Source organism: Hyperoodon ampullatus (assembly GCF_949752795.1).
Source record: "Hyperoodon ampullatus genome assembly, chromosome: 2".
In the NCBI taxonomy this organism is placed as follows: domain Eukaryota; kingdom Metazoa; phylum Chordata; class Mammalia; order Artiodactyla; family Ziphiidae; genus Hyperoodon; species Hyperoodon ampullatus.
In genome coordinates this window covers 193268438-193295609 of record NC_136915.1, presented here as the reverse complement: position 1 = coordinate 193295609, position 27172 = coordinate 193268438, and the positions used below count along the sequence as shown (strand labels likewise).

Sequence of the window (27172 nt, the reverse complement as noted above, 5' to 3'; positions counted from 1 at the left end):
ACTGATTCCTTCTCCAAGTGGGGAGTAGGATTCACACCCATAAAAATAAGTACAGAGTCATTGAAGGAAGATATTTGAGTAAGAATATAAGGCAAACAGCCCGGATAAAGGGTGACTTTACCTTCCTGGTATATGTTTTCTACCGTGTTATCTTACTGTTGGATAATTTGTTTCTGGGGATTAAAAAAAAATTGAAATGCACCTTATAATGAAAATATTTGGGTCTTTAAGGTGAGAAGGCTCATCAGTGTGAAGAATGTGGAAAATGCTTTGGTCGTAGGGATCATCTCACTGTCCATTACAAAAGTGTACACCTTGGAGAGAAAGTGTGGCAAAAGTAAGTGAAAAGGCAGAGTTTCTCATCATCATTACCTTGATAAGTCTGGGGTGGAGGAAAGGTGTCTCATTGTTCATTTTATGTAATTGAGGTTGGGTTAATCAGCAATTTTTCTCTAGCTTCTATAGCTTTTCTGCAGACCTAAAGGAATTGAATGTAGCATATTTTTCCTACTTGTTTTTGGTTGATTCAAAGGCTAGGGGGAGGTAGACATTGAAGTGAATGACTAGTATAAAATCTTGTCTTTCTTTGGGGATTTCATTTATGTTTGGTTTCAGGGGCTCTTGGAGAGCTAAATATAAATAAACATACTGCCTACATATATTGTCAATATGACAACAATTACTGGAAAATGTTTGTTGTCAGAATTTAAACCTCTTTTTATTCACACTAAACATTTAAAATGGTATTTTATTTGAAGGAGGTATGTACTGTCTTTGAACGTCAACTTTTTAGTACAGTTTAGATATCCAAGCTTAACTGAGATTAGTTGTTGAGTTTAAAATGTTCAAAGAAGTTCTGTTCTTGGACTAGGTACTTGGAGCAAATGGTAAGTAATAGACTTGGTCTAAGGTGTCAAGAAACTTAGTGTAATGATATGATCAACAAAGTACACATAGTATATGTAAATGTAGTAAATGATAGGCCAATTTGAAGAAGAGTAAGGAGTGTTGATTTGTATTTCTTTTTTCCATTTTCATGTATTGGTTTATTGTTTCTTTCATTGATTTTGTTCAGTGTTACACTCATTGAATCAATGTATTCATTGTAGTCATTGAACTCTTGTATTCACTAGTTACAAGGAATGCTCCTAAGTGTTGGGATATAAAGATATACATGATGCTGTCTGGAGTAGAAAATAAAAACTTCAACATATTGTATGAGTGGGTGGAAAATAGAACTGCAAACTCACTTGCTCCAGAGATTCTATAACCACCAGGGAAGTCCCAAGAGTGACATTGTTTCACATTTTTGTAAATCTCTTTAATGGCTTCATAGAAGATGGTTGGATTGTCGTATGTGCTCCTATGTGTTATTTTGTTCGAAGTAAATGAAGAAAATCTATCTCACTCAGGTACATAGTTGGTAAAACGACGAGTAGAGGAATATTAAGCCTTCTTAGAAAATTGTGGTTGTTACTCTTTGCTGCCACACCAAAACTAAACCAGTGGTAGTTTCTTCAAGGTAGTTGCAAAGAGGAATCTGGAACAAGATTCATGAAGCTTTCATACTCTTCCATTCAGTCTGTTGGTCTATCTTGTGCTCTGAAGTGTATTTTTAATCTACTGTAATATGCATTTGTCATTTGGAAAATACGGGTTCACTGAGTTATGCAGATTTTCCCAATGTTACCACATTTCACAGTACAGGAACAACAAATCACACTTGTTAACATTGCTTCCAGTCTCTCAGAAGGAGAACTGGGAAGCTGTCAAGGGGGCAGATGCAAGTTTTCCAAAATTCTTAATTAGCTTGAAAGCTCAAACTTTATCATTGATAACAAATACTGTCAGTTTTTTCCCTTGAAGTGACAGGCTTATTACTTCACTGAATTTTCAAGAAAATGTCTGCCACCTACTCAAGTCCAGCTGTACTCTGACTTCCGTTTCCTCAAGTGGAATGGTGCTCCGTGAGGGGAGGGATCCCTGGGCTCACAGCGGGTCTCGCAGGCGCCTCGAGCACACAGGGTACCCAGCGTGCAGTAGAGCTTCATGCTTCCCACCTCATCACGAGGTTATCGGAAAGGCCACAGTGCAAAGGGTGAACTTTAATAAAATTAGCAATTTTACTGCTTTATCACAGTTGTTTTTCTTTCTGTGAGTACATCATGGTGAAAATGTACAGTGACCATTAGTATGTTTTGCTATCGCTACCTCGTTCAGAGCTGAGGCGCCACCACTTTCACCCGCTGTTCCTTTTGCTCTTTAGTGTAAATGTCAACATCGTGAGAAAAGCAAGTCATGTTTAAAGTATGATTTTGAAAATAATTTTGATCTCGTAGACCCTATGAAAGAGCTTTGGGATCCTCTCCCCACCAGCAGGGCCTGTGACCTACCTGCTGGCCTAGATACTTGTGGAACCAGAATCTGTATTCTCCATGCTCTGCCAGGGCTGCTAAGGGTGGATCTAGAATATGGAGCCTTATGATCATTTCATGGAACCAACACTTACTTCTAAGAGATAAAAAGCCATTGAAGATTTTAAACAAAAGGATGACACAATTGGATTTGTATTTTAGGTACATCACTCTTACTGATGTATGGAAGCTGGATTAGTGGTGGATAAATCTGGAGGCAAGTAAATCAACCAGTTAGAAGGCTGTTATAATCTAGGGAAAAGATGGTGAGGACCTAAACTAGGCAGTAGCGTCAATAATGAACAGTGGAAGGTACTTATTTGACCAATATTTAGGCCTTTATTGAGGGAATGGGAGCAGTCACAGGTGATTCCTCTTTTCAAGGAATTCCTGTTTCCAAGTGAGTGGTTGATTGATACCAGCCACTGAGTTAGAGAATATAACATAGGGAGATGATGAGTTTGGTGTATATTGACTTTGAGATGCTCAGTGCACACTGAAACATAAAATCCGATAGCTGGATAGTAGTCTACATCTCAGAAGTGAAGTCTAGGCTGTGTATAAAGAATTACATGTGAGCACATAAAAGCAGATTATTCAAGGAGAGAATGTGGAGAGTGATGAGGACTAGCACCCACCCCCCAGCCAGTTATCTGCAAATGTCTCTTCTAAATGGTGACTCCTTCAGTATCCTCTCCTTCACTTTCTGTTCACTGTTGTAAGCTGTTGGGATGTGACCTCTGACCTTACTATCCCTCTCCAGTTGCTATCAGTATGAGTCTCTTATTGCCAAATCCAGTGGACATGTTTAAATCCCTTTCATACTAGGCATCTCTGCTCTATTTGTAACTGTGTATCACTCCTGCCCTGAAGATCTCTCCTCTTTAGCATCCGTGTGAGAATGGAGAGATATATACATAGAGCCTGACGCATGCAGGTCCTTGTAGATTTTATCTTTTTCCTACATAGACTGTGAGACAGTTTGTGTTTTGAGCATATCTGTGTTTAAAATGTCACTCTGTCCATAGTACAGACCAAGATTTCTTAGCCACCATACTACTGACATTGGGGCCTGGTAATTCTTTGTTGTGGGGCCTTCCTGTGCATTGTGGGATGTTTATCAGCATCCCTCGCCTCCACCCACTAGATGGCAGTGGCCAGTAGCACCTACCTACCCCTAGTTGTGAGAACCAAAAATGTCTTCAGGCATTGCCACATGTCACAGGGGGGGTCAAAACTGCCCCTAGTTGAGTTACCATTGCTGCTTTCTCTATGTGCCCTTGGGAACCCTGTTTGTATCTCTATATTACCGTGGATATACATGGAATAAGACAAGCCAGGCATACAGGTTGCAAGTCTTTAGCTAAGTTTATCAATGACACTCCCAGTTCACTAAATCCAAATTATCTTTTTAAATGTCCATTTCATAAAGTAGAAGTAAGTTCCTAGAAGACAGGGCCTTGCATGGTGTCTCTGTAGCTACTTTGTAAATGTAGAGTTGGATGAATTGAAAAGTGAGAATGGCATTTGAAACCTTAGGCCTACTATTGCTATTTAATATTAGTAACAACATGCTAAACATTCCAGTAACACTCAGTGGATATGTTAAGGCCAACTGTCTTCTAGAACATTATGGTAGCCTGTGTTTGATTTGTTTTTCCGTGTACTCATTAGAAGTGAATTGCTTCCAAGGTGAGATGATATGGCTTTCCTAGTAACTACCACTTAAATGCTAATCATTTTACAAATATTATTAATCCTAACAAGTAAATTTTGAGTTTAGGATTGTTTAACTCACAAGTACATACTCTTAGGCACTACACTTTTCTTCTAAGTTAACTTCTGAGGAATTTATAGCTTTTTATGTCTATTAATCGACAATAAAAATAAAGGACTGGTATCTCATTCTTTTTTACTTAGGTGTAAAATTTATTCTATTTTAAGTTTATAATATTTATTTGTTATAAAGCGTACCTACCGAGGAAAAGTGTCGCCTTTTGATGAATGCAGATTTTGAGACTGCTGCAGTTTCATTTTTGCATCTATTTTAACTAAGGTACAATTTATATACAGAGAAATTCACTCTTTTTAGTGTGTAGTTCTGCAGGTTTTGACAAATGCATGCAGTCCTGTAATCATTACCATAAGTTGAGACATGGAATAGATCTATCACCCCTAAAATGTCCACCATGTACCTTTGTAGTCAACCCCCTTTACCCCTCTCATTGATTTTTTTTTCTGTCCCTAGAATTTTTCCTTTGGTATTTTTTAACAGAAAATAATAATACAAAAGTTTACTGATTTAAAGCTTAAAATTAAGCAGTTTAAAGTTGAAAATCTAAGGACATCTTTTATAGATTTATTTGTTCAATATAACTGGAGAAGGAAGAATCAGAGATAAGGTTGATACTTAAAAAGTATTTCCATGTTCATTTAGGAGTTCTATGCTTTACTAATGTGAGAATTATATATGAAGTTGTAACTTATTTTCATTATGTTATTTATTAAAATTATAGCTCAAACCTTTTTATTTTCTTAGATATAAAGCAACCTTTCATCAGTGTGATGTTTGTAAGAAAATTTTTAAAGGCAAATCAAGTCTGGAAATGCATTTTCGGACACATTCAGGTAAAACCTAATGGGTATTTTGTATATATTTTTGTGTAATTATTCAGAAGTGATATATGGACATTTATAGTTTGTTGTTCTTGGTGAAATTGTTTTGTTTTTCCCCCCACTAAGATTTTTACTTATTAAAATTGATGTCATGAACAGACAATATTCTGATCTACTATTCCATATTATGTAAGCTTCAATACTTTTGAATATCATTTTGTAGAATTTGGGAAAAAATTTTTCCGTAGGGAATTTATTCAACTTTTAGTTCTCATCTTCCCCTTTTCTGGTTGTTTATGGTTCCTCTATATCTATGAGACTCTCTGAAGACATTTCTTTTATTTTCTTCTCTTTTAAAAGCATAATTCAAATATGACCTCATTGTCCTGCTTACCAATTACGGTTTTTGGGGTTTTTTAAAATTAATTAATTAATTTATTTATTTATTTTTGGCTGCATTGGGTCTTCGTTGCTGTGTGCAGGCTTTCTCTAGTTGCGGCAAGCAGGGGCTACTCTTCATGGCGGTGCGCGGGCTTCTCGTTGTGGCTTTTCTTGTTGCAGAGCACGGGCTCTAGGCATGCGTGCTTCAGTAGTTGTGGCACATGTGCTCAGCAGTTGTGGCTTGCAGGCTCTAGAGCACAGGCTCAGTAGTTGTGGTATACGGGCTTAGTTGCTCCGTGGCATGTGGGATCCTCCCGGACCAGGGCTTGAACCCGTGTCCCCTGCATTGGCAGGTGGATTCTTAACCACTGCACCACCAGGAAAGCCCCCAAGTTACTGTTGCATAGCTTTCCTTTTTACATAGTCAGTTGTGATTTATAGTAGAATGATTTGTTGTGATTTATAGGTAGTTATAGTAGAATGATTTGCTTCAGCTGCTTTCCAGAAGTTATTTTCTTAATCTTTCCTTTTTTGCCTGGCAATGCTACCATATATTGAAACATAGTTTGTTGGGTTGTTTCCTATATGTTGTCGTAGTTCTTATTTGACTTCTCATGTAAATGAACAATTTTTAAAGCTTTCTTTCCTTCTTTTTAAGAAAGAAACACATTAATGCATTTATGGCTGCTTTGCTTTATATTCACTTTGGATTTTGTCAAGCTGCTGTTCTGGTAGGGAAAAATAATTGATTTCATAAATATCAGAATTGGAAATAACTGGATTTGGGCAATTTCAATAGCAAAGAATTTCAGTAAAGAATTTATTACTGATATAGTACTGCTGTTAAAAATAAAATTACACCTCTCTCAAAATGAGAAAGTCATAATTTGGGGGGTATATAAATAGGAGTAAAAAATGAGGAAACTATATTAATGCTAGTCTCTACACTAGTTATAAGTAATATGCCTAATAAACTCATGATTTGAAAAAGATGGTGAACTTACGAAAAGTTAATTTGTAACCACTGATGATTTAAGAATTGTAAAACTACAGGAATTATCTAGAGGAGAAAGTTAATAAGAGCTGGCTTTATAACTGCATTAAGTTTTTTGAAAACACTGATGTGTAGTAATTAGTTGATGACAAATGACCATGGAATTCTCATCTCTGGATATCTCAAAGTTAGTTGGAATTAGAGGCAAGTCCCTCTGCCCATTGAGAATTGAGGAAATGAGCTCTGTTACAGAATAAGATAAAGCTTATGGCTGTTATGAAATGAGAGGGAGAAATCATTTGAAGCAGGGGTCAGCCCACTTTTTTGGTAAAGGGCTGGATAGTAAATATTTAAGTTTTTGTGGGCCAGACAGTCTCCATCTCAACCACTCAACTTTCTGTGGTAACATGAAAGCAGCCATAGAAGGGTATAAATAAATGAATGTGACCACATTCCAAGAAAACGTTATATACCAAAACTGCCAAGAGACTGTATTTGGCTTTCAGGCTATAGTTTGCCACCCCTTGATCTAAAGTGATCAGCAGGCTACCCAAACAGGACTTCACAGAGCAGCTGTTCCAACACCTGGGTGCTATGTTCCCAAGTCCACTCCTGATATTTACAGGTCCAGAAACTCAATTTTATATCTGGGCACTAATAGTTATAAGTATTCTGGGGAGTTCTTCAATAACCACTGGAAGTAGAATCAAAAGAGTGTCAGCTTACTATTCACCTTCTAGAGAATGAGATATTAATGTGTGCTGGCCAAGGTGTCCTTTTCTCTTATCAAGGAAGCAGAGTTGCTAAATTTATTCATCAGAAGGAGAACTGCTAAATGTAGTTATAGAATAAAATTAGGTAATAATTGTATGGAATCATTTACTGAGGAAATGGTGAAGGATGCTGAGCCATCTTTCCTGTTCTAACAGTGCACCTCTCTGGTGATGAGAATAATCGTGTTCCCCAGATTCCTTTTCTCTAGTGCGGGTACCCTTAGTGCATTGTCTGTACTGTTAGATTCGTGTTTTTTGGAATCCCCTTGCCGGACTCCCTACAGACTTCTTCTCTTCCATTATTCCTTCTTTAGAAGAGGTACAAATAATTGATTGGTTTTAGTTTTGGCCAGGTTAGTACCCTTAAGTGCTTCAAATAAATAGATATGATCAGCGCCTAGCCCAGGACTTGTAAATAGTAGGTGCTTAATAAATATTTTTTCAAGGAATGAATTTATCATGTTTTCCTACAACTACCCTCTAAACTCATGTATGTTTTCAAACCACACAGTTAGAGAAATTCACTGGAAAATGGATATAAGATTTTTTTCTACAAATGTCTTATCCTCATCTCTTATGTGCTTTGCTTGTGTAATCCTCAGAGTAGTAATTATGTCTATTCAGCAGTAGTCTTGTTGAGATGTAATACATTCAGCTAAAATGGGTGTAAAGCTGATAAATTTAGGGCTTGATTTTAGACTTGGCAGAATTTTTAAGCTTTTTTTTATTGAAGTATAACACATAAAGTACACAAATGACTTTTTATAAATGAGTGCTTCTATGTAACCACCATTCAGATTAGGATGTAGGACATTACCAGAACTCCAGAAGCACCCTCCCTGGCCCCTCCCAATCAGTAACCTCCTTGCAAAATAATCATTATTTTGACTTATGTCACCATTAATTAGTCTGCCTGTTTGAACTTCATATAAATGGAATCATACAGTATGCACTCTTTTGTCTGGTTTCTTTCAGTCATATCATGTCTATGAGATTCATCCATGGAAGCAGTTTGTTTCTTTTCATTTTCATATGAATATATCGAAATTTATTTATCCATTGTACTTTGATAGACACTTGGTTTGTGTTTACTTGGGTCTGTTATAAATAAAGCTGCTCTAAATATTCTTGTCTATGATTTTTCATACACACTGCATTCGTTTCTCTTGTGTACATGCCTAGCCCTGGGATTGCTGGCTCATAGGATATGCATATATTTTACTTTAGTAGACACTACTAACCAGTTTTCCAAGGTAATTGTGACAATTTACACTCCTACCAGTAGTGTATGGTGTATGAGAATTCCAGTTGCTCCACATTTTCACCAATACTTGATAGTGTCTCTTTTTTTAGCCATTCTGATGGATATGTAGCACTGTCTCAAAGTGGATTTAATTTGCATATCTGTGATGAGTAATGATATTGAGCACCTTTCCATACACTTATTGGTCATTGGATATTCACTTTTATGGAACACATGATTCATTCTTCTGCTGATTTTCTTAAATTGGATTGTCCATCTTTTTCAAATTGATTTATGGGAGTTCTTTCTATTTTCTGGGTATGAGTTCATTGTTGGATATCTAAATTACAGGTGTCTTCTAGTCTGTGGCTGGGCTTTCCACTCTAGTAATGATACCTTTCAATGACTGAAGGTTCCAAATTTTAAAGAAGTCTTGTATCAAGTTTTTTCTTTCTAGTTAGGTTTATTGTATCCCCTTTAAGAAACTTTTGCCTACCCCAGGGTCATTAATATTTTTTTCTTTTACCTTCTGATGATTTATTTTAACTTACATATTTAGATTATGAACTTTATCTTATTTTTGTGTTTATTATTAGGTAAGGTCAAAGTTCTTTGTTTTTTTGACATGTGGTTATCTAGTGGCCCTAGCACCGTTTATTGGAAAGACCATCCTTGCCTCAGAGCATTTCAATGGCCTATTTGTTTTAAGTTAAGTGATCATATATGTGTGGTTTGATTCTGAACTCTCTTCTGTTCATTGGACTATTTGTATATTCTTTCACCATTACTATACCATTTAAAGTACTGTGGCTTTTGATATCTTGTAGTGTAAATCCTCCAACTTTGTTCTTTTTCATTGTCTTTCTTATTCTTTTTCCTCTGTGTTTTCATATGAATTTAGAAACAGCTTATAAATTTCCAAACACAAATACCTTCTAGCTACTTTTGGATTTTCTAAGCATGCAAACTGGCCTTCTGTGAATAATCACAGTTTATTTCTCCCTTTTTAAGTCCTTACATCTCTCTCTCTCTCTCTCTCTCTCTCTCTGCCTTATTGCTTTGGTTCATATCATCAGTGGTATATTGATAGCGGAAATCCTTGTCTCCAGGGAAAAGCTTTCAATATTTCATTACTAAGTATGTTTTTTATAGATTTTTGTAGATACTGTTTTTCAGATAAAGAAATTATCATCTATCTCTTCCTAGTTTAGTTATTTTTCATGTATAGGTGTTGAATTTTATCAGATTTTCCCCTGCTTTTATTGAGGTGATTATATATTTGTTCTTTATTATTGTGATAAAATACATTGATTTTTTTTGTTTTGTTTTGGTTTGGAGTTTTTTTTTTTTTTTTTTTGGTCTATGGTCATGAGACATATTGTCTATTTTTATTCCTTGTTATGTCCCTAACAGGTTTTATTATGACTATGCTGGCATCAAAAAATAATTTGGGAAATAATACATCTTTTTTCAGTTAACTGGAGGAGTTTATATAATATTGGCATTATTTCCTCATTACTATTTGGAAGAATTCACTGATAAATTCCACTGAACTTGTTTTCTTTGGAGAAGGGTTTCAATTAAAGATTCCTTAATAGTTTCAGAGCTGTCAGATTTTCCATTCTTGTTTCATTTTTAAGGAATTTTATTCAATCTAAAATATAAAATCTATTGGCAAAATTCAGAGTATTGTATTATTTATCTTTTTAATGATTATAGGATCTTTAGTGAGAACCTTATTTTATTCCTATTGGTAATTTGTTTTTTCTTTCTAGAAATTTATGGATTTTATTAATCTTTCAAAGAACTACTAGATTTTGTTGATTTTTTTTCTCTTTTGTATTTGTTGTATATTTCTTTTCTGCTTTTCACTTTTTTATTCTTTCTATTTTATTTGGGTTTAATTTCTGTCTTTCCCTATCTTTATATAGATGCCTAACTTAATTAAATTTGGCATTTCTTATTTTTTATTATACATATTTTAAACTTCTAAACATTTTAAACACTGCTTTAGTTACAGTTCACACCTCATTTTATAGTTTATGTTTTCATTAGAATTCAGTTAAAAATAGTTTTTAATGTCTTCTGATTTATTCTCTCATTTGTGCTTTATTTTAAATTGTACTGTATTGCCCAATTCCTAAATATTTGGGGATTTCTAAGTATTTTTATGTTAATGTCTAGCTTAATTCCACTTTTGTCAGAGAATGTATTTTATGCAAATATTCTGCATTCTAATATGATATTTTTGTCTACTTATCCTATAAGTTACTGAGAGCTATATGTTAAAATCCCTAACCTAACTGTTGATTATAAATTATCTATTTTTCATTTTGAGTTCTTCAGTTTTTTGCCTTATATATTTTGAGGCTGTGTTATTAGCTATGTACAGATGGTTATATCTTACTGTTGATGGTCCTTTATATCATTGTAAAATGTCCCTTTTTATACTGGGATAAAGGACCAGCTCTCTTTTGGATAATATTTATGTGGTATTTTTTCCTTTTTACTTTCAGTCCTTATATGGTCCTGTATTTAAGATGTGTGTCTTTGGAGTATTATTTTATTATGATAACCTCTTTTAATCAGGATGTTTAATTCATTTAAATGTCACATGATTTCTCATTTATTTGGGTTCAAATCTGTCATGCTATTTGTCCCATCTGTTTCTTGATGCTTTCTTTTTCTTGTCTTCATTTCCTTGTAATTATGAAGTATTTTTATTACCCATTTTCCTTCAGTTTACTTGTTAATTGTATGTTCTTTCAGTATTCTTTTAGTAGTCACCTTGCAGATCACAACATGTGTTCTTCTTAAATTATTATAGTGTATCTTAAATTAGTTCTTGATCCCTTTCTAGACAATTCAAAGACCTTACAACACCTCATCTCTCTCAGCCTTTATGTGTTATATGTATTTTAATTTTACATATACTTTAAACCATGTAAAACATTATTATTTTGTTTGTTTGCTTTAAATAACTCATTTATTTTTAACCATATTTACCCTTTACTCTCCACTCCTTCCTTCATGACCATTCTTCTACCTGGAATCATTTTCCTTCTTCATGAAGGATTCCCTTTTGTGCATATCTGCTGGCACCAAATTCTCTTAGGTTTTGATTGTCTGAAAATGTTATTTTACTTTATGGAGACTATTTGACTGACTATAGAATTTACGTTAGCATTTATTTTTCTTTCAATATTTTAAATGTGTCATTTTTTTCCTCTTTGACCTTCTCTAGTGTTTGTTGAAAAATATACTGGCAGTCTTATTGTTGCTCATTTAAAAGAAATCTCTCTTTAATTCGCTGCTTTTTAAGATTTTTCTGTTTTTGATTTTCAGTAGTTTTATTATAGTGTGCCCAGATGTGTTTTGGGGTTGTTTTTTTTTTTCTTTCTTTCTTTTTGTATTTTGTAAGATGTGTAGAACTTATTGCATCTATGACTTGTCTTTTATTTAGGAAGATTCTCAGTCAATTTTTCTTTCAAATACTGTTTTTGACCTATACTCTATTTTCTTTCTGGGACTCCAATTATATGTATGTTAGACTGCTCACTTTGTCTTATGTACCTCTCTCTTGCGAATGGCTTACAATACAACTTTATGATGTAACAAATCTGTAGGTGAGAAGTGTGACCCAAGCTAAAACCTCGGTGTTGGTAGGGCTCCATTTCTTTCTGGAGGCTCTAAAGGAGTATCTGTTAACTGCTCATTTGGGTTATTGGTAGAATCGATTCTTTGAGTTGCAGGACCAGGGCCCAGGTTCTAGTTTTTTAACTGGTTGTAAGCTGAGAGTTTTCTCAGCTTCCAGAGGCTGCCACATTCCGTGGGTCCTAGCCTCCTTCTTCCATTTTCAGAACCAGCAGTTCGGGATTGAGTCCTCTTGTCACAGCTCTCTGACCTTTTCATCTTCAGTTATCACCGCTTTTAAAAACCCACGTGATTAGATTGGGCCTACCTGGTTAATCTCCCCACTTCAGGTCTTTAACCTTAATCATATCTGCAGAGACCCTTTCACCATGTAAGGTAACAAAATCATACCTTCCGGGCTTCCCTGGTGGCGCAGTGGTTGAGAGTCCGCCTGCCAATGCAGGGGACACGGGTTCATGCCCCGGTCCGGGAAGATCCCACATGCCGCGGAGCGGCTGGGCCCGTGAGCCATGGCCACTGAGCCTGCGCATCTGGAGATTGTGCTCCACAACGGGAGAGGCCACAACAGTGAGAGGCCCACGTACCGCAAAAAAAAAAAAAAAAAAAAAAAAATCATACCTTTCGGGGATTAGCCAACCACCCTGGCTACTGTAGGAATTTATGTTTCATGTGAAAAAAACCAAAACCAAAAACTGCCATGTGAGAACCTGACTCAGGAAGAATTGAAAACTGGCCAAGCTTCCTTATTCTTGATCCTCATCAACTCTCCTTATTCTAACATCAGGCTAGACATTGGTGTTACTACTTCTCGAGTTGCTGTTTTAGCTTTTATCCTTCTTGGGTGGGAGGAAATCAAATGCTCTAGTTTACAACTCTTTTAGGGGCTATAGTGGGAATAACAGCAAGCAAGCAATAATGACAACAGCCTAGGTTTATCAAGTACTTACCACGTGCCAGTGTAGTGCTGAGCACTATTACTTCATTTTCTCATTCAGTCCTTTCACCAAGTCTGTGAGGTAGATACTGTTATTATTCCATATAACAGGCGAGGAAACTATGCTTAGAAGTTGGGGAGCTTGCTCCAGGTTTGCCTGGTAAATGGTGTAGCTAGAATTCAAACTAAGATCTTTTGGATGTTTGAGCTCATTCTCTTTACCAGTTACTATACTGTCTCCACTTTGTGATAGCATATATTACTGCTTTTATTAAGTTCTTGTAAGTATTCCCATGGAAAATTTGCTACTTAATTAAAATCATTGTCTTACCAAGTGACTGCGTTTTACAGTTAATTTCATTTGTGTTCATACAGGTGAAAAACCATACAAGTGTCAAATTTGCAATCAATCTTTTAGAATTAAGAAAACTTTAACAAAACACTTGGTCATTCATTCTGATGCCCGGCCTTTCAACTGTCAGCACTGTAATGCAACATTTAAGAGGAAAGACAAGCTGAAATACCACATTGACCACGTTCATGGCATAAAGTCACCTGACGACCCACTCAGTGCTTCTGAGGAGAAGCTTGTATCCTTGCCAGTAGAGTACTCATCCGATGATAAAATCTTTCAAACAGAAACAAAACAATATATGGACCAGCCCAAAGTTTACCCGTCGGAAGCCAAGACTATGTTGCAGAGTGTGTCTGCTGAAGTGTGTGTCCCCGTAACGCTGGTTCCAGTCCAAATGCCTGACACTCAGAGTGACCTGGTGCGTCACACCACTACTCTTCCTCCACCTTCTCACGAGATCTTGTCGCCACAGCCGCCATCCACTGATTACCCACGAGCAGCTGACTTAGCTTTTCTGGAGAAATACACTCTCACTCCTCAGCCTGCAAATATAGTTCATCCAGTCCGACCTGAACAGATTCTAGATCCTAGAGAACAGTCTTACCTTGGAACGTTATTGGGCCTTGATAATGCCACTGCTGTACAAAATATTTCTAATAGTGAGCACCATTCATGAGTAAATCTAAACATTCCACAGACTTTTTCTGTGGTTAGGCGTTAATGGTAGCCTAGAGCTGACAGCTTTTAACTTAGTGGGGCTGCTATTTTTTCATTTTCTCTAGTTTCTCAAGTCCTCAGAATCATTTCAAATCAAGAAAAATATGTATCTCTGTTTACTGAACATGTGAATATTTGGACATATTTTGAGGTATAATATTTGAAATGGACATTTTTGTGATTTTTTTAAAGATTAGTGCTAATTTTTAATGGTTTCTCTAGCTTTTCAAAACTATTAGCTGTTAACATTATGAGGGTATTTGTTTTCAGTCATCAGTGGAAATTTTTATTCTTCTTTAGTCTCATTCCTCGTTTCTCCCTTCCCCATCTTCCGAACAAGTGTTAAGGATGATGTAGCTTTTAAGAAAGAATACAAGAGTATATAGAACTGATAATTGCAACTGTTCCTTATCCTAACTTAAGTTTCATTACTATTTCTTCCAGATTTTTAAAAACTGAAAACAGGAATTTGAATTTATAAGAAAGTCTTGGATAGTTCTGTGTTCTTTTTTCATCTGGCCATAATTTCAGTTTATCACTATGCTTTGGTCTTTTGACAAACTCAAAGCCAGAAAGCTAACTAATGCAGGATTAGCTCATTAAAGGAAATGTAGAATTGAAATAATTACCCAAATGATTGGTTTTTGCCTGTGCTTCAATTATTATGAATAAGAAATGCAAATACAGGTCTAGGCATTAAATTACACAAGTTGAAAATGTGTTAAAAGCAAAATATGACAGTTTTAACTAGATATTTTTCAAGGTAAGTTCACCTTTTGTATTTTGCCATTTACTTCAGAAACACTAATATATCACAACATATATCTTCATCTTACTATGGGAAGGGCATTTATTACTAATTAGTGAAAATTTAATTAACAAGCTACTTTTGGTCTCATTTACCTTTGCTAACTGAAACTCTGGGAAATAGAACCTACAGATTTCATATATGATTGTTAGAAAAGGTGCCAAACAAACATAAAATTTGTGTCTAATTGAACTTAATGTTTTTTAATTAAAGGGAACCATTATTTGTATACAGATTTACATGTAATCTAGATCTTTATTTTTGCTTTACACATAAGCCTAATGTCTGTAATTATCCTTGATTTTTATTTTTGTATGAGACAAAAGTTGAGGACTTGGTAAAAGTAAATAGCAGTTAGAGCAAAACCTCACTGATTAAACTTAAATGAGGAAAAAGTCAGTCAGAATTGTAAAATACCTTTAAAGATGTGCACTTTCCATATTTTCAAGTCAGTTTAAACTTAAACTAGGATGTTTCCTAGTAGAGCTGCTTAAAGGGTTAGAGAATAGGCAGGGTTGATTTATTATTAGCATGTCATTTGTATGTAAACTACTGGAAAATAGCAATTTTAAGAGTTTTCTATTTCAGTTTTGTTTACACTCCTAATTGCTTTAAGCACTTTTTTTGTGTAAAGTCTGGCCCAGCCCTTGTGAAAAAATTCACAAATAAAATAATGAAGTTTTAGTGAGTAAAATTTAACCACTTAATAATGTGGAAACTTGTTTGCTGAAGCACTTAAGAAATGAAGGTACTTTACAGGAATAGTCACCACACTAATGGAAATAAAACAAAAGAAAAAAAAAGTTGAGAATTAGGGCAGGTAACCATAGTAGCTCATATAAGTAATAAAACCAACCTGGGTTTTGCCTCACTTATCAAAGTTTGGTTATAATTATCCTAGGACCGGTAGATACTAGTTATGTATTAATTCTTTATAAAGCATTCTCACTTTTGTGTGGAAATGTTATGTCTGGAGTACTTACATGATAGAACTTGACTATATGAGGTACTATTATTCTGTCTTTCAAAATGACTTTAAAAAATACATATCTTTATGATTTTTATCATAAAGACCTACAAGACTTAACTAAAAAACTTGGTATGATGAAAAGAAATCATATCTAAAAATGTACCCTGCCTTGCATATAAACCAATGTAGAAAAGTTTGGACTTATAGAAAGGCAAATGGTATATATGTATATGTGTGTGGTATATTATATGTTTGGTAGCAGAAAAAGAGGGTGTTGCAGTGTTGCATTTTCACATTCAAAAGAATACCTTGCTTTTTGAAGGTATTGACTTTAGGGTTCTTTTAATAATAATCTCCTAATGCTTTAAATATATGATTTGATTGTAGGAATTGGTTTACAGTATAGAACTTTTCTGGAATACATCTCTTACATAAAGTGAAACATAATTATATTTAGTTATTATTGTAGATAACAAACTTGAATAGTAGTTTACTGTTTTATACAATGCTTTCACAGTTATCTCATTTAAACCTCATAACCAGCTCTGAAATAGAAATGACATACTGTATTCCCATGTTAGAGCTAAAGAATCTGAGGTTAAGCCTACATCATTAATAAGTTGCAGAGCTACTAATAGGGAAAGAAATGGAGCATTAATGAATGCTTACAAGGTGCCGGGCACTGCGTTTTCTCATGTAATCTTGAAAACAGTCTGGAAGGTAGGTAGTATAATTCTTATGAAGAAATAACCTCAGCGGGTGAACAGACAAACAAATCTGCTGCCTCTAATTTCCAAATTAGAATATATGAAATTTTACAGTTGTGAAAACCTCATGGATTTGAGCAAACTGAATGTATATACGTTTTTGAAGTTGGCACAAAAAGTATGAAATGAGGCCTGCTCTTTTCAGTTAACCTTTTGTCACATTGTGATTTGGAGCATTTTGAACAAATGCTCCATTAACTCTAAAACCCATTAATTCTGTAAATTTTATACTTAAAATTTTGAATCTTGCAACTAAGTTTAGCCTCATGCAGAATTTTTTTATTTTATGAGCATAATTTATTGTTTTAAATTAATTTTGTAGTTGATAGCAGTTAGCACTTATTATGTAAATTGAATAATTTATCAAATGTAGAAATTTGTTAACCTAATCCATTTTTACTTAAATGCACCAAAGATTTTTAGTAGGTATTAAAATAGTTTAAAAGGATTTAAATTCTTTGTTGTTTGAATAAATATTCGTCCAAAGAAGCACAGTTGAAGTCCTAGGATTATGGATTTTTTAAAAAAATCGTTTGAATACTAAGATTAAATGTTTGTGTTTATATGTATAAAAATGAGAACAGAAGAAAATACTCTGGGAATAGTCATACTGACAAACCAGTTACAAATAAAAACACTCAGTTTTCCTCAGTTTAATTAATTGAATGTTATCTTTTAAGTGGACACTATTAAATGCTAAAAATAAGCTTACTTTTTATACTACACTATTAATTAATTTTGCCTTATAATTTTTTTTAAGACAAGCTGAAGAGTTTTTTGTAAGAAACCCCACCTATTTTTTGCAGCCTAAAATGCTATTTAAGATTAGGGTTTGTTCTTTGTGCCAGCAAGATTTCACCAACAACTGTGAAGGCAGTGATCTTTGCATATTTTTAAGTAAGTAACTTAGTCATCTGTTGAAGAGGAGTAGCAAAACTAGGGTTTTAAACTGGTGCTTTATTAAGTGACTTTCTTTAAAGTGATGGTAGATCATGAAGTAGGTACATAAATAAATTTCTGTCAACCTTAAAATTGTCAAAACATCTTGAGGAGTGACTATAAGCTATTAGTTAAGGGCTAACAAGTATTTAAATATCATTCATTGCTTTTCACTCTATAATTGCAAACGAATTAAAAACACCATTAACTGGTGTGTGTGTAAGTTTGCGTTCTCTTCCTAGCAGGTCACTGTGCTGTATCATTGGTGGAAAGTCAGACGTGGAGCATCAGCTCTTTGACAGTGTCCTTTTATATATGCCCAGTCTTCTCTGCATTGAATGCTTTGTGCCTTTTCAGTGCGCTATACTTGCTTGGAGTTGACTCTGCTGGCTAGATTGTTTTGGTTAATAAATGATTGTGGTTTTGTTGTTGTTATGGGTCTTATGTGTGTGTTGCCTGCTGGTCAGGCAACAGTTTTTTTTAGGTTGCTTTATGTTTTTGTAGGAAAATTGGCACCAAGTATAGTGTGATTTTTTTTTTTTTTTTTTTTTTAATCTCTACTACTGTGGCCTTTCTAGTTACTGTGAAGCCACTCCTGGGCCTGTCTCTAGATGCTCATTAGAGGAATCTGACAAAGTAAAAAGCAGTGTCTGCCTCTCCTCCTCCCATCCCCTACCTTTTCTTGTTAATAATCAATTACCAAACCACCCAGCTCTACACTGAACCGCTTCTTTTTTCAGTTTGCCTAAAACTGAGCCAGAGGTGATGGTTTGAGATGGGTCTCATAAAAAGCAGCAACATCCCAACCAACAAACAAATTGAGTTGATGAACTCAGGAAAAATTAGGACTTTTAAAGTCATGTTGGACTATTCTAAGATTCAGTGCCAAATTTAAAATGCCTCGAAATGTATTTTTTAATAAGAAACGTAGCATTTCTAAAACTTTTAATAGTGTTACGGTAAATGTTACTATTAGATTGAATAATGGATAATGTGAGAATAATTTTTTGATAATTTCTAGGAACCATAGACAATTCTTTTTAGGTCCCCCCCTTTCTTTTGCACATTCCTCTCAGTAAAGTCTATAGTGGTTTAGGCAGGGGAGATCGTTCCCTTATTTCCTCTAAAATTATTTCTACTTCAAGGTACTTTTTTCCTGCAATAGTTGCATGTTTTCTGCGCTTCGTCTTTGGAAGTGGCCTTAATAAGGTAGAAGTTACAGCATTAGGTCATGTGGAGGATGAGGGAAAGGTCAGGTAGAGAGAGCGTCTGTACTGTGTTTACTCTTCACCTTTCAACTTGCTGTGCATTGATCTTGAGTCTGTGTTGAAAAATCCCCAATTTAAATTTAGCCTCTGAAGCCATTTATATAGAGAGAAAATAAGAATTATATTCAGAGACTAGAGGTTATACAAAGATGGATATACGTCTTTTGTTCTGCTTTTTTCCAAATTCTTAGGTAAAGAAGTAATTTAGGTGCTTGCATTACGGCTGGAGATTTTAAAACATTTCTTGAAAGAAGAGCATGCCCACTTCTCATTGTTATTTTGCTTTGTTGCTTGGTATTCCTGCTTTGTAATTACAAAATTTTTATTCCTTGTAACAATCGGACTTTTCTTATCCCTGTGGACGAAACTGTATTACAACTGATGAGTGCGGCTGCCAAAAAATGAGCACAGAGGTGGGCATTTGGCTGCTCCGTGTTGTGTAGGAAGTGTTCTGATAACGGGATTTATGATGTACACTAAAGTGGAAACGCCTTTGAACTTAGTTTTCAGTCTCCAATCCTAAGTTTTCTTTTTAATCATTAGAACTCTTTTAAAGACAATTGCAAAGAAACATCTAAAATATCAAGATTCATTATTTTGTCAACTGTGTGTAAAGTATCTTGTGAGTTTTATAGATATTTTGACTGTCTCGTGTATCCTGAGTACCAATGTCTTTATAGAAAAATTCAGTTCTCTGTGAAGACTAGGAAGTGTACTGTATATTGAACTAGTTCTTTGTGTTGTTTTGATATTTAAAATAAAGTTCTTTGGTCCTAATAAAGCATATCTAGGTTTTATTGAACACATTTTCACAGCATGACAATGCTGTGCTCTGCCTGCCTCCTGAAAAATTGAATAAAAAGATCATGAACACATAGAAAACCAGTGTCTTGGGGCACAGTTATTAAAATTTTCTTTATTTTTCATAAGCTAGATATCATTTTGAAATATTTTATATGTTAAATGTATAAATCATTATTTAATGGTTTTAAGTGGCTAATTAATATAAGTTTAAATATTAATAGTAGACCATTATGCTTGAAGTAATCATGTGCTGTTTTCCCCAAGGAGTCTGAAGTGTAGAAAATCCCATGAATGGGCTGTTCCCTGTGACAATGAGAGGGGTCACTCTCGCCACTACCCCTCATTCCCAGAACTGTACACTCTGGCCACGGGAGGGACCACTGCTGGTCTAAGGCACGAGCTGAGTGACAGGACACACCCGACCTGGCCAGCTGTCATCCGCATCTGGCACATAACTGAGCCTCCGCAGGCAGCTGGTAGAAGACTAGTGAATTCCATGCCTTCCCACTGGAGGCGGTGTTGTGTGGGACACCTAATTCTCTATTGCTGTGTAACACATTAGACCAAATGTAGTGGTTTGAAACAACAGACATTATCTCACAGGTCCTGTGGGTCAGGAACCGACTGGCTGAGCTAGGTGGCTCTGGCTCAGGGCCAGAGGTTGAAGTCAAACTTCATGGGACCTGCAGTCTCTGGAGGCCATCCTGGAGCAGGCTTCACCTCCAAGCCCACTTCTGGCCATAGTTCCTCCCCACACAGCCTCTTTCTACAGGGCTGTCTGGTGATAGATACACAGCTGGCTGCCCCCAAGAAAAAAATGAAAGAGCACAGGCAGGATTTAAGTTGCAGTCTTTTATAACCTAATCTAGGAAGTGATAGCACATCACATCTGCCACTGCAAGTCCCTAAGTCCACACCACTCAACGGACACAAATTTAGATTCCCCTCTTGAAGGGAGTAGTGATCAAGAATCTTTAGACACACTTTGAAAACCTCCACAGATTCATCGGTTCTAGAGAAAGCATTCTGTATGTCCGTGCATGGATAGTGGGGGCAGGTACAGCAATCTATACTCAGAAAATGCATCTACTCCAGAGAGGAAAATACCACCTCTTCTGTGATAGAAAGAGTTTAATGTAACCCACATGCCACAGGTAACTGGTTGGTCCCTGGGGAGTGGAGTCACACTGGGGGTTCTGCTTGGCCTCTGTTCACAGGTCAGGCTCTCAGCGGTGGGACATCCGATCAGCCTTGGAAAGAGGGAGACTGTTTAAGCTCTTTCATAGCCCCCATATCTGTGGCCATGGCCAGTGTATACATGGGTTCACCAAGTAAGAATGGAGTCTCTGAGGAAAGAGGTTCTGACATCTAAGCAGGACAGGTTGTCTTGTTTGCCTGATTTTTGAGCTCTTCCTTTGCCTTGGATATTCTCTGATGTCAGTTACTAGGGACACAAATTTCTTAACTTCCTGTCCCTATTTTTCTTTTTAATTAATTTATTTTTGGCTGCGTTGGGTCTTTGTTGCTGTGCATGGGCTTTCTCTGGTTGTGGCGAGCGGGGGTTGCTCTTTGTTGCGGTGCGTGGGCTTCTCATTGAGGTGGCTTGTTGTGGAGCATGGGCTCTAGGTGCGCAGGCTTCAGTAGTTGTGGCACTTGGGCTCAGTAGTTGTGGCTCACGGGCTGCAGAGCACAGGCTCAACAGTTGTGGTGCACGGACTTAGTTGCTCCGCAGCATATGGCATCTTCTCCGACTAGGGCTCAAACCCATGTCTCCTGCATTGTCAGGCAGATTCCTAACCATTGTGCCACCAGGGAAGCCCCCCATCCCTATCTTGAGACGCCCTTTTACATACCTCTCTTCCCCAGACTTACTTGTCACCAAGTTTTCATTTTGCTTTTTCCAAACCCTTGACCCGCTGCCCAACCTGTTGACTGTGCCCTTGAGTCAGCAGAGAGCAGAGATATGTCTTCTCCCTTTTGAAGTGGACTAGATGCACCATCCAAAATTCTGCTCACTGAGTGTTCTCATCTACCCTGAGGGGAGGCTATAGCGTAGCTCTGCTCACATCTGGCCTACCATACACATCCATCCATAAGCCAGGCTTTTTCTTCCTTTATGAAATGGTCAAGGAAATCCCCAATTTCCCCAAGGTATAGACTGAGAGAGGCAGTGTAGGAGGAGGAGATATTACAGGACCTGAGTCGTCTGTGCAGCTTGTGAACTTGGGGCCTGCTCAGCCCTGGGCTGGTGTTCACCACTTTGACTTGATAATGGAATGTTGCTTGTCACATCCAGTTGTTTGGTTCCTTGGATTAGATCCCCGGTCGGCAAACTTCTTTGTAAAGGGCCAGATACTAAGTAGTACAGACTTTGCAGGCAATATGATTTCTGCTGGAACTATTCGACTCCGCCTTTGTAGTGTGAAAGCGTCATAGATAACATGTAAAGGAATGGGTGTCTCTGTGTTCCAGTAAAGCTTCAGCGGAGTAAGTCTCAGACCCTCCCAGCTCCTGACAGCTGTTTCTTGCTCATCAGATTTAATTAGCAAATGTCACCAATATAACAGACCGGTGGAGGGGCTGCCTCTGCTGGTGAGGGAGGTTTGTGGGAATAGGGAGAATTACAAGCTCTCAGCCTTTAAAATTTTGCCCAAATACCATACTCCTTCCCAGGGACCCCCTCCCTCCCCTTAGCTAGGAGGGCTGGTAGGGTCGAGTATTTCATCAATGCTGCCACATTTAGTGTGGCAGGCTCGGGATTAGTCCTCGGCCATGTGTTCCCTGAGACCACTGGAAGTGAGGGGCTTCTTCAGGCCTTCCGTCCACACATTCTTGTTCTCAGGATATGTTCTTAATGGTACCCTTGGATGTTCACAGTTTCATTTTCTTTTTCCCTATGTAAGCTCTCCAGGGTGGTCAGGCGACATCAGGTGACACTCTAAGCTTTATAATCATTTATAAAGTGTTGGCATAGCCACTGTGTGCCCCGGCCACCTGATCTTTGAATAAATTGCCCTTTGTATACACTTCATCTCATGCTGCCACCACAGATAGATACTTTGAGGACTCAGGATGCTACCGCATCCCTTGGATTATCATGATGTTTCTCACTAGCAGGAGTTTATCCCTGTGCTCCTCAAATACGAGCAACTCAATTCAGAATTCTATCTTAAGAGGCAATTTCCTAAGGCCACTATTGCATCAGCCAGGGACACTAAGGAAATAGTTGGCCCTCTCCAATTTAGTGGAATTCAAGGAAGTTTAATAAAGGGACCATTTGCAAAGATGTGACAGGGATGCAGGGAAACAAGCCATAGTGCCGTATCCTGGGACTAGTGACACCATGGTATCCCCACACCCAGATCCCCAGAGACCCATGAGGAGAGGGCACCTCTCCAGCTACTTGTGATTTTAATGTTGAGATGGAGCCAGCCCAAGGGGGGCAGGAGTGGGGGAAGTACCCTTACCTCCCTTTTTGAGTAGAACAGAAGCTACAGAGTAAAAAACCTATGGATGTAGCAAATACAGAACACAGGCCAGCATCCCACAGCATAGAGCAGGCTGGAAAAGGGTGGAGGGCAAATAACAAATAATCCATACAGTTCATTCTGGATTTTCTAAAATTGTGCGTCAACAGCATTGCTTTATGAAGAGAAACTGTGAGAGGAGAGCATAGATAAGATGTGTTCCTATGATGTTAAAAAGGCTTGAAACAAACATTTCAGTGACTTAAGCTTAAGGGCTTATATTTGTAATGTTAATTTGATGAACAACATTCACAGTATGAAATAATAAATATAAATTAAGTGTATATGAAGTTATTGTCGTTCACATTAACATTTGCTAAAAAATTATGGAGCAGTGGCCTCACTGTGCATCAATTCTAAATTAGGATTTTAAGAAACCTCCATGAACACTTTTGATTAAGTATCGTTAAGATAACAGGGTCCAACATCAGGTCAAAATGGGTGTCAGTGAATAGAATTTCAGATCCCACCTTCCTCATTTTGGTTTTCCAGCCAGGGAGTTTTCTTTTGATATATTTCGTGCACGCGTACACCCATCCACACGTTATTTTTTAAAGTCTCCTCCTGATATATTTCGTGCACGCGTACACACATCCACACGTTATTTTTTAAAGTCTCCTCCTGATATATTTCGTGCACGCGTACACAGATCCACCAGTTATTTTTTAAAGTCTCCTCCTGATATATATCGTGCACGCGTGCACGCATCCACACGTTATTTTTTAACGTCTCCTCCTGTCTTTAGAGGTAGTAGGTGCAGGAGTGAGAGCATGACCAGCCGAGCTGCCTGTGTCCCGCTCCTGGCTTTGCCACTTCCTGGCTGGCTGGAGGCCGGCCTCTCTCATCTGTGAAGCACGAATAATGCCACGTCCCTCACAGGGTTAAAGTGAAGGTTGAGACAAATATGCGCAGGGCTTAAAACAGTCCCTGGCAAAGAGTAACGTGTAAGAGGTAACCATTATTATCAGATGTCTACAATTAAAATTAAAACCGAGAAGTTATTTGTCAAGGGCAATGCCCGTCAAGACCATTGCTTATGAATTTCTGGGAATCTCAGGTTTTGTTTGTTTACCTAGTTTTGCTCCCAGTATTACTGAGCCCCTGCTGGGGTCAGGCACTGACATCAGCATGTTCACACTAACTATACATTTAATTTTCCTCATTTTCTCCCATTTGAGTCCAGGAAGCCTCTGAGGGGAGCTCAGGGTTGTGACCCTGGGCAGGTATACTGGGGGAGGGAAATGACTGTCCCAGCACGGCAATGACTGCTGCATTTACGGTGGAAGTGCTGTGACTCTCTTTCTTTCAAGCAACCTGTTCACAAAACCGAAAGGCGAATTCCGAGTCTGAGCCCCGGGCCTCAGGGGCCACCGAGACCCTGACGCCACTGTCGCCTCCGCGCGCAGAGGCAGGCGCCGCCGCCGTCACGTTTAAATAAGGCGCCCTCTTCTCATTGGCCGGAGCTGCTGCCCGATGACTGGTCCCGCGGGGAGGTGGGCGGGGCAGAGCGCTCCCATTGGTGGAGGCGGGAAGTTTAAACAGAGCAAATAACCTGCGCTGTTTGCTCCTGTTTCCAATTTGCGAGTCTGTGTGCCTGGCTTGTTTGCCGGGTCCCGGCGATCGCACGAGAAAGGGGGCGAATTCGCTCCAGTTCCCCCAGCTTCCCGAGAGGACACGGTGAGCGTTGCTGCAGGGGCGGCTCGGAGCAGCCCGTTGGGCCCAGAGGCCGCCATGGCGACCAGGCGTCGGGGGCGCGACTGCTGGGAGCGGAGCCCCCCGGAACCGAGGCCGCGACCGGGGCCGCGGGGCCCCCGGACCGAGGAGGAGGCGGCCTCCCCGCCGGTCCTGTCCCTCAGCCACTTCTGCAGGTCGCCCTTCCTCTGCTTCGGGGACGTGCGCCTGGGAGCCTCGCGGACGCTGCCCCTGGCCCTGGACAACCCCAACGAGGAGGCGACCGCCGTGAGGCTGTCCCGTTGCCCGGCCGCCGAGTGCGGCTTCACCGTCTGGCCGAGCGCCTTCGTGCTGCAGGTAAGAGGGGAGTGGGCCCTCCGCGGTCTCCCCGCCGCGCTCCGGGAGGGGCCTCGGAACGAGCAGCAGCGGACCTGAGGCCTGGAGATAAAGCCACGTCCTTCCCTCTAACGCTGGGTGAGCCCTGGTCCCCGGGGCAGAGGAGCCGGGTCGGCGGGGACTGGGGCGGTGACAGCGCGTCCACGCGCCTGCGCGGAGCATCCTTAGAAGCCCTTTCCTAGCTTTCTGTTGCAGAGAAGCGTTTTTCATAGACTTCAGGCCTCGGGAAGACTTGCGGTTCTAGAGTAACGGATGGCACTTTTAAAATCAATATTCTTATCTTTCATCTGTCTCTCTATCCATACATCTATCCATCCAGACATCTGTCTGTATTTAAAACTGCCAGGAGTACTTTGGTTAGAGCAGGGTTTTTTAATTGCTTTCCATCAGTCATCTTAAATATCCACTTTAGTTTCCATAGGGAAACTGATTCCACAGAGTCAGGGTAACTAATATTCCGGTGAGCTTTGTTTTGGCCAAACGTCTATAGCAACAAAACCAAAAACACTTCCTCAGTGTTGTTTTAAACAAGTATGAACACTTTATTATTTTAATCTTTTTGTTTGTTTGTTTGCTGTAGTGTAGTTTTAACGGTGATTCAAATTTAATTTTATGACTGTTGTTTCAAGAATTTCCTGGGTAGCTTTTCTTCATTGCATTGGCCAGAGTAATGCTCCCATTCCTGTCCCCAAAATCTAGAGAATTTACTTTCTTATTTTGATTTCTGTGGTCTTTCCATTGATTAGAATCTCTGAAAAGGTGAAAAAAAAATTAGCTGAGGGAGTCTCACTCCTTATGTAAATAACCGCTTCCTAAGGCAGTGAGAAGAGGCTTTAATCTGAGGTCCGTTGACTTGTGCTAAGCAGTGGTTCAGCTACACTTAAGAACCTGCTCCTTCTCTCTAGTTTATAAATGTTTGCTTTTCTTTTCGTGAAAAGATATATACTTTTTTCTGTCTACATAATGCTTCTACTTCTTCTTTTTTGTTTTGTGGAACTAAAGTTTTTGGGTTTTGTTTTTTTAGAATTACACTTTTTATACTGTAAAAGTTAACTGTTCTTATATTTTAAACCATCTGTTTATGATGTTTTATGGTTTCTGCTTTAAAACAAAACTTGTCTTTTATTAGCTGTTGATTTCGCTTAGCTTCAAGTCTGGGTGTGCTGATTCCACTCCACCCACCAAACCACTAAGATAATACATACAAACATAATGTTTACCTTTTACAAATTCTTTTAAACTCTGTTGCCTTATTTAATCCTTACATCAAACTAATGGAGTCCTTATCCACATTTGTAGATAAGTCAGCACTGTCAAAGGGTTTGTGTCCAATGGATCAGGGTAGGCAGCTCAGTTCACTCTTCTGAGTCTTCTGTGTCTCTGTTTTCTCATCTATTAGTTGGAAGTAATGCCAACTGCAGCTGTGCGTGGTGCTCAAATGAGAGAAAGCTTCAAGCAAAAGTCTGGACTCTGTGTCCTGAATAAATGTTCTCTTCCTAATTTTTAATGAGGAAATATGCTCAGAGGGTGGAACTATTGATGCATGGTTTTATTCTTAGCAATTGACAGAGCTGGGATTCCCATCCAGGTCTTATAATTTTAAATCCCATGCACTTTCCCTTATATTGATTTATAGATGTGAGACATGGTTCCTCCCTAAAGACATATGTTAGGAGTTTGAGGGAAAAATTCTAAGAAAAAGAAGAAGCTACATCAAACAGCTATCAAGGAGGTTGGGATGTTTTGAGGAGACCAGTGGTTCTCAAATTTAAGAATGCATCAGAATCACCTGGAGGGCTGGTTAAAATACTTTTGGGTCCCCACCTTCAGAGTTTCTGATTCCATATGTGTAGAATAAGACTAGAACTTGCATTTCTAAGAAGTTCCCAGGTGATGCCTCTGCTCCTGGTCCAGGGACCACATTTTGAAAAGCACTGTAGT

The 27172-nt window shown here is 38.1% G+C and overlaps 2 protein-coding genes across 3 annotated transcripts in view; both read left to right on the top strand.

The window, feature by feature from the left end:
• ZBTB41 (zinc finger and BTB domain containing 41) overlaps window positions 1–14040 on the top strand; it is a gene marked incomplete at both ends in the record, with an annotated part of 36952 nt that extends 22912 nt beyond the window's left edge. Inside the window, 3 exons of the mRNA XM_079728483.1 lie at window positions 232–337; window positions 4954–5042; window positions 13385–14040. Coding sequence (XP_079584609.1) covers window positions 232–337; window positions 4954–5042; window positions 13385–14040 — 851 coding nt within the window. The remainder of the gene's footprint in view (window positions 1–231; window positions 338–4953; window positions 5043–13384) is intronic.
• A 10855-nt stretch (window positions 14041–24895) lies between these two features.
• ASPM (assembly factor for spindle microtubules) overlaps window positions 24896–27172 on the top strand; it is a gene marked incomplete at its 5' end in the record, with an annotated part of 58649 nt that continues 56372 nt past the window's right edge. For both annotated transcript variants that reach the window (XM_079698146.1, XM_079698145.1), the window contains one exon: window positions 24896–25192. In XM_079698146.1, coding sequence (XP_079554272.1) covers window positions 24896–25192 — 297 coding nt within the window. The remainder of the gene's footprint in view (window positions 25193–27172) is intronic.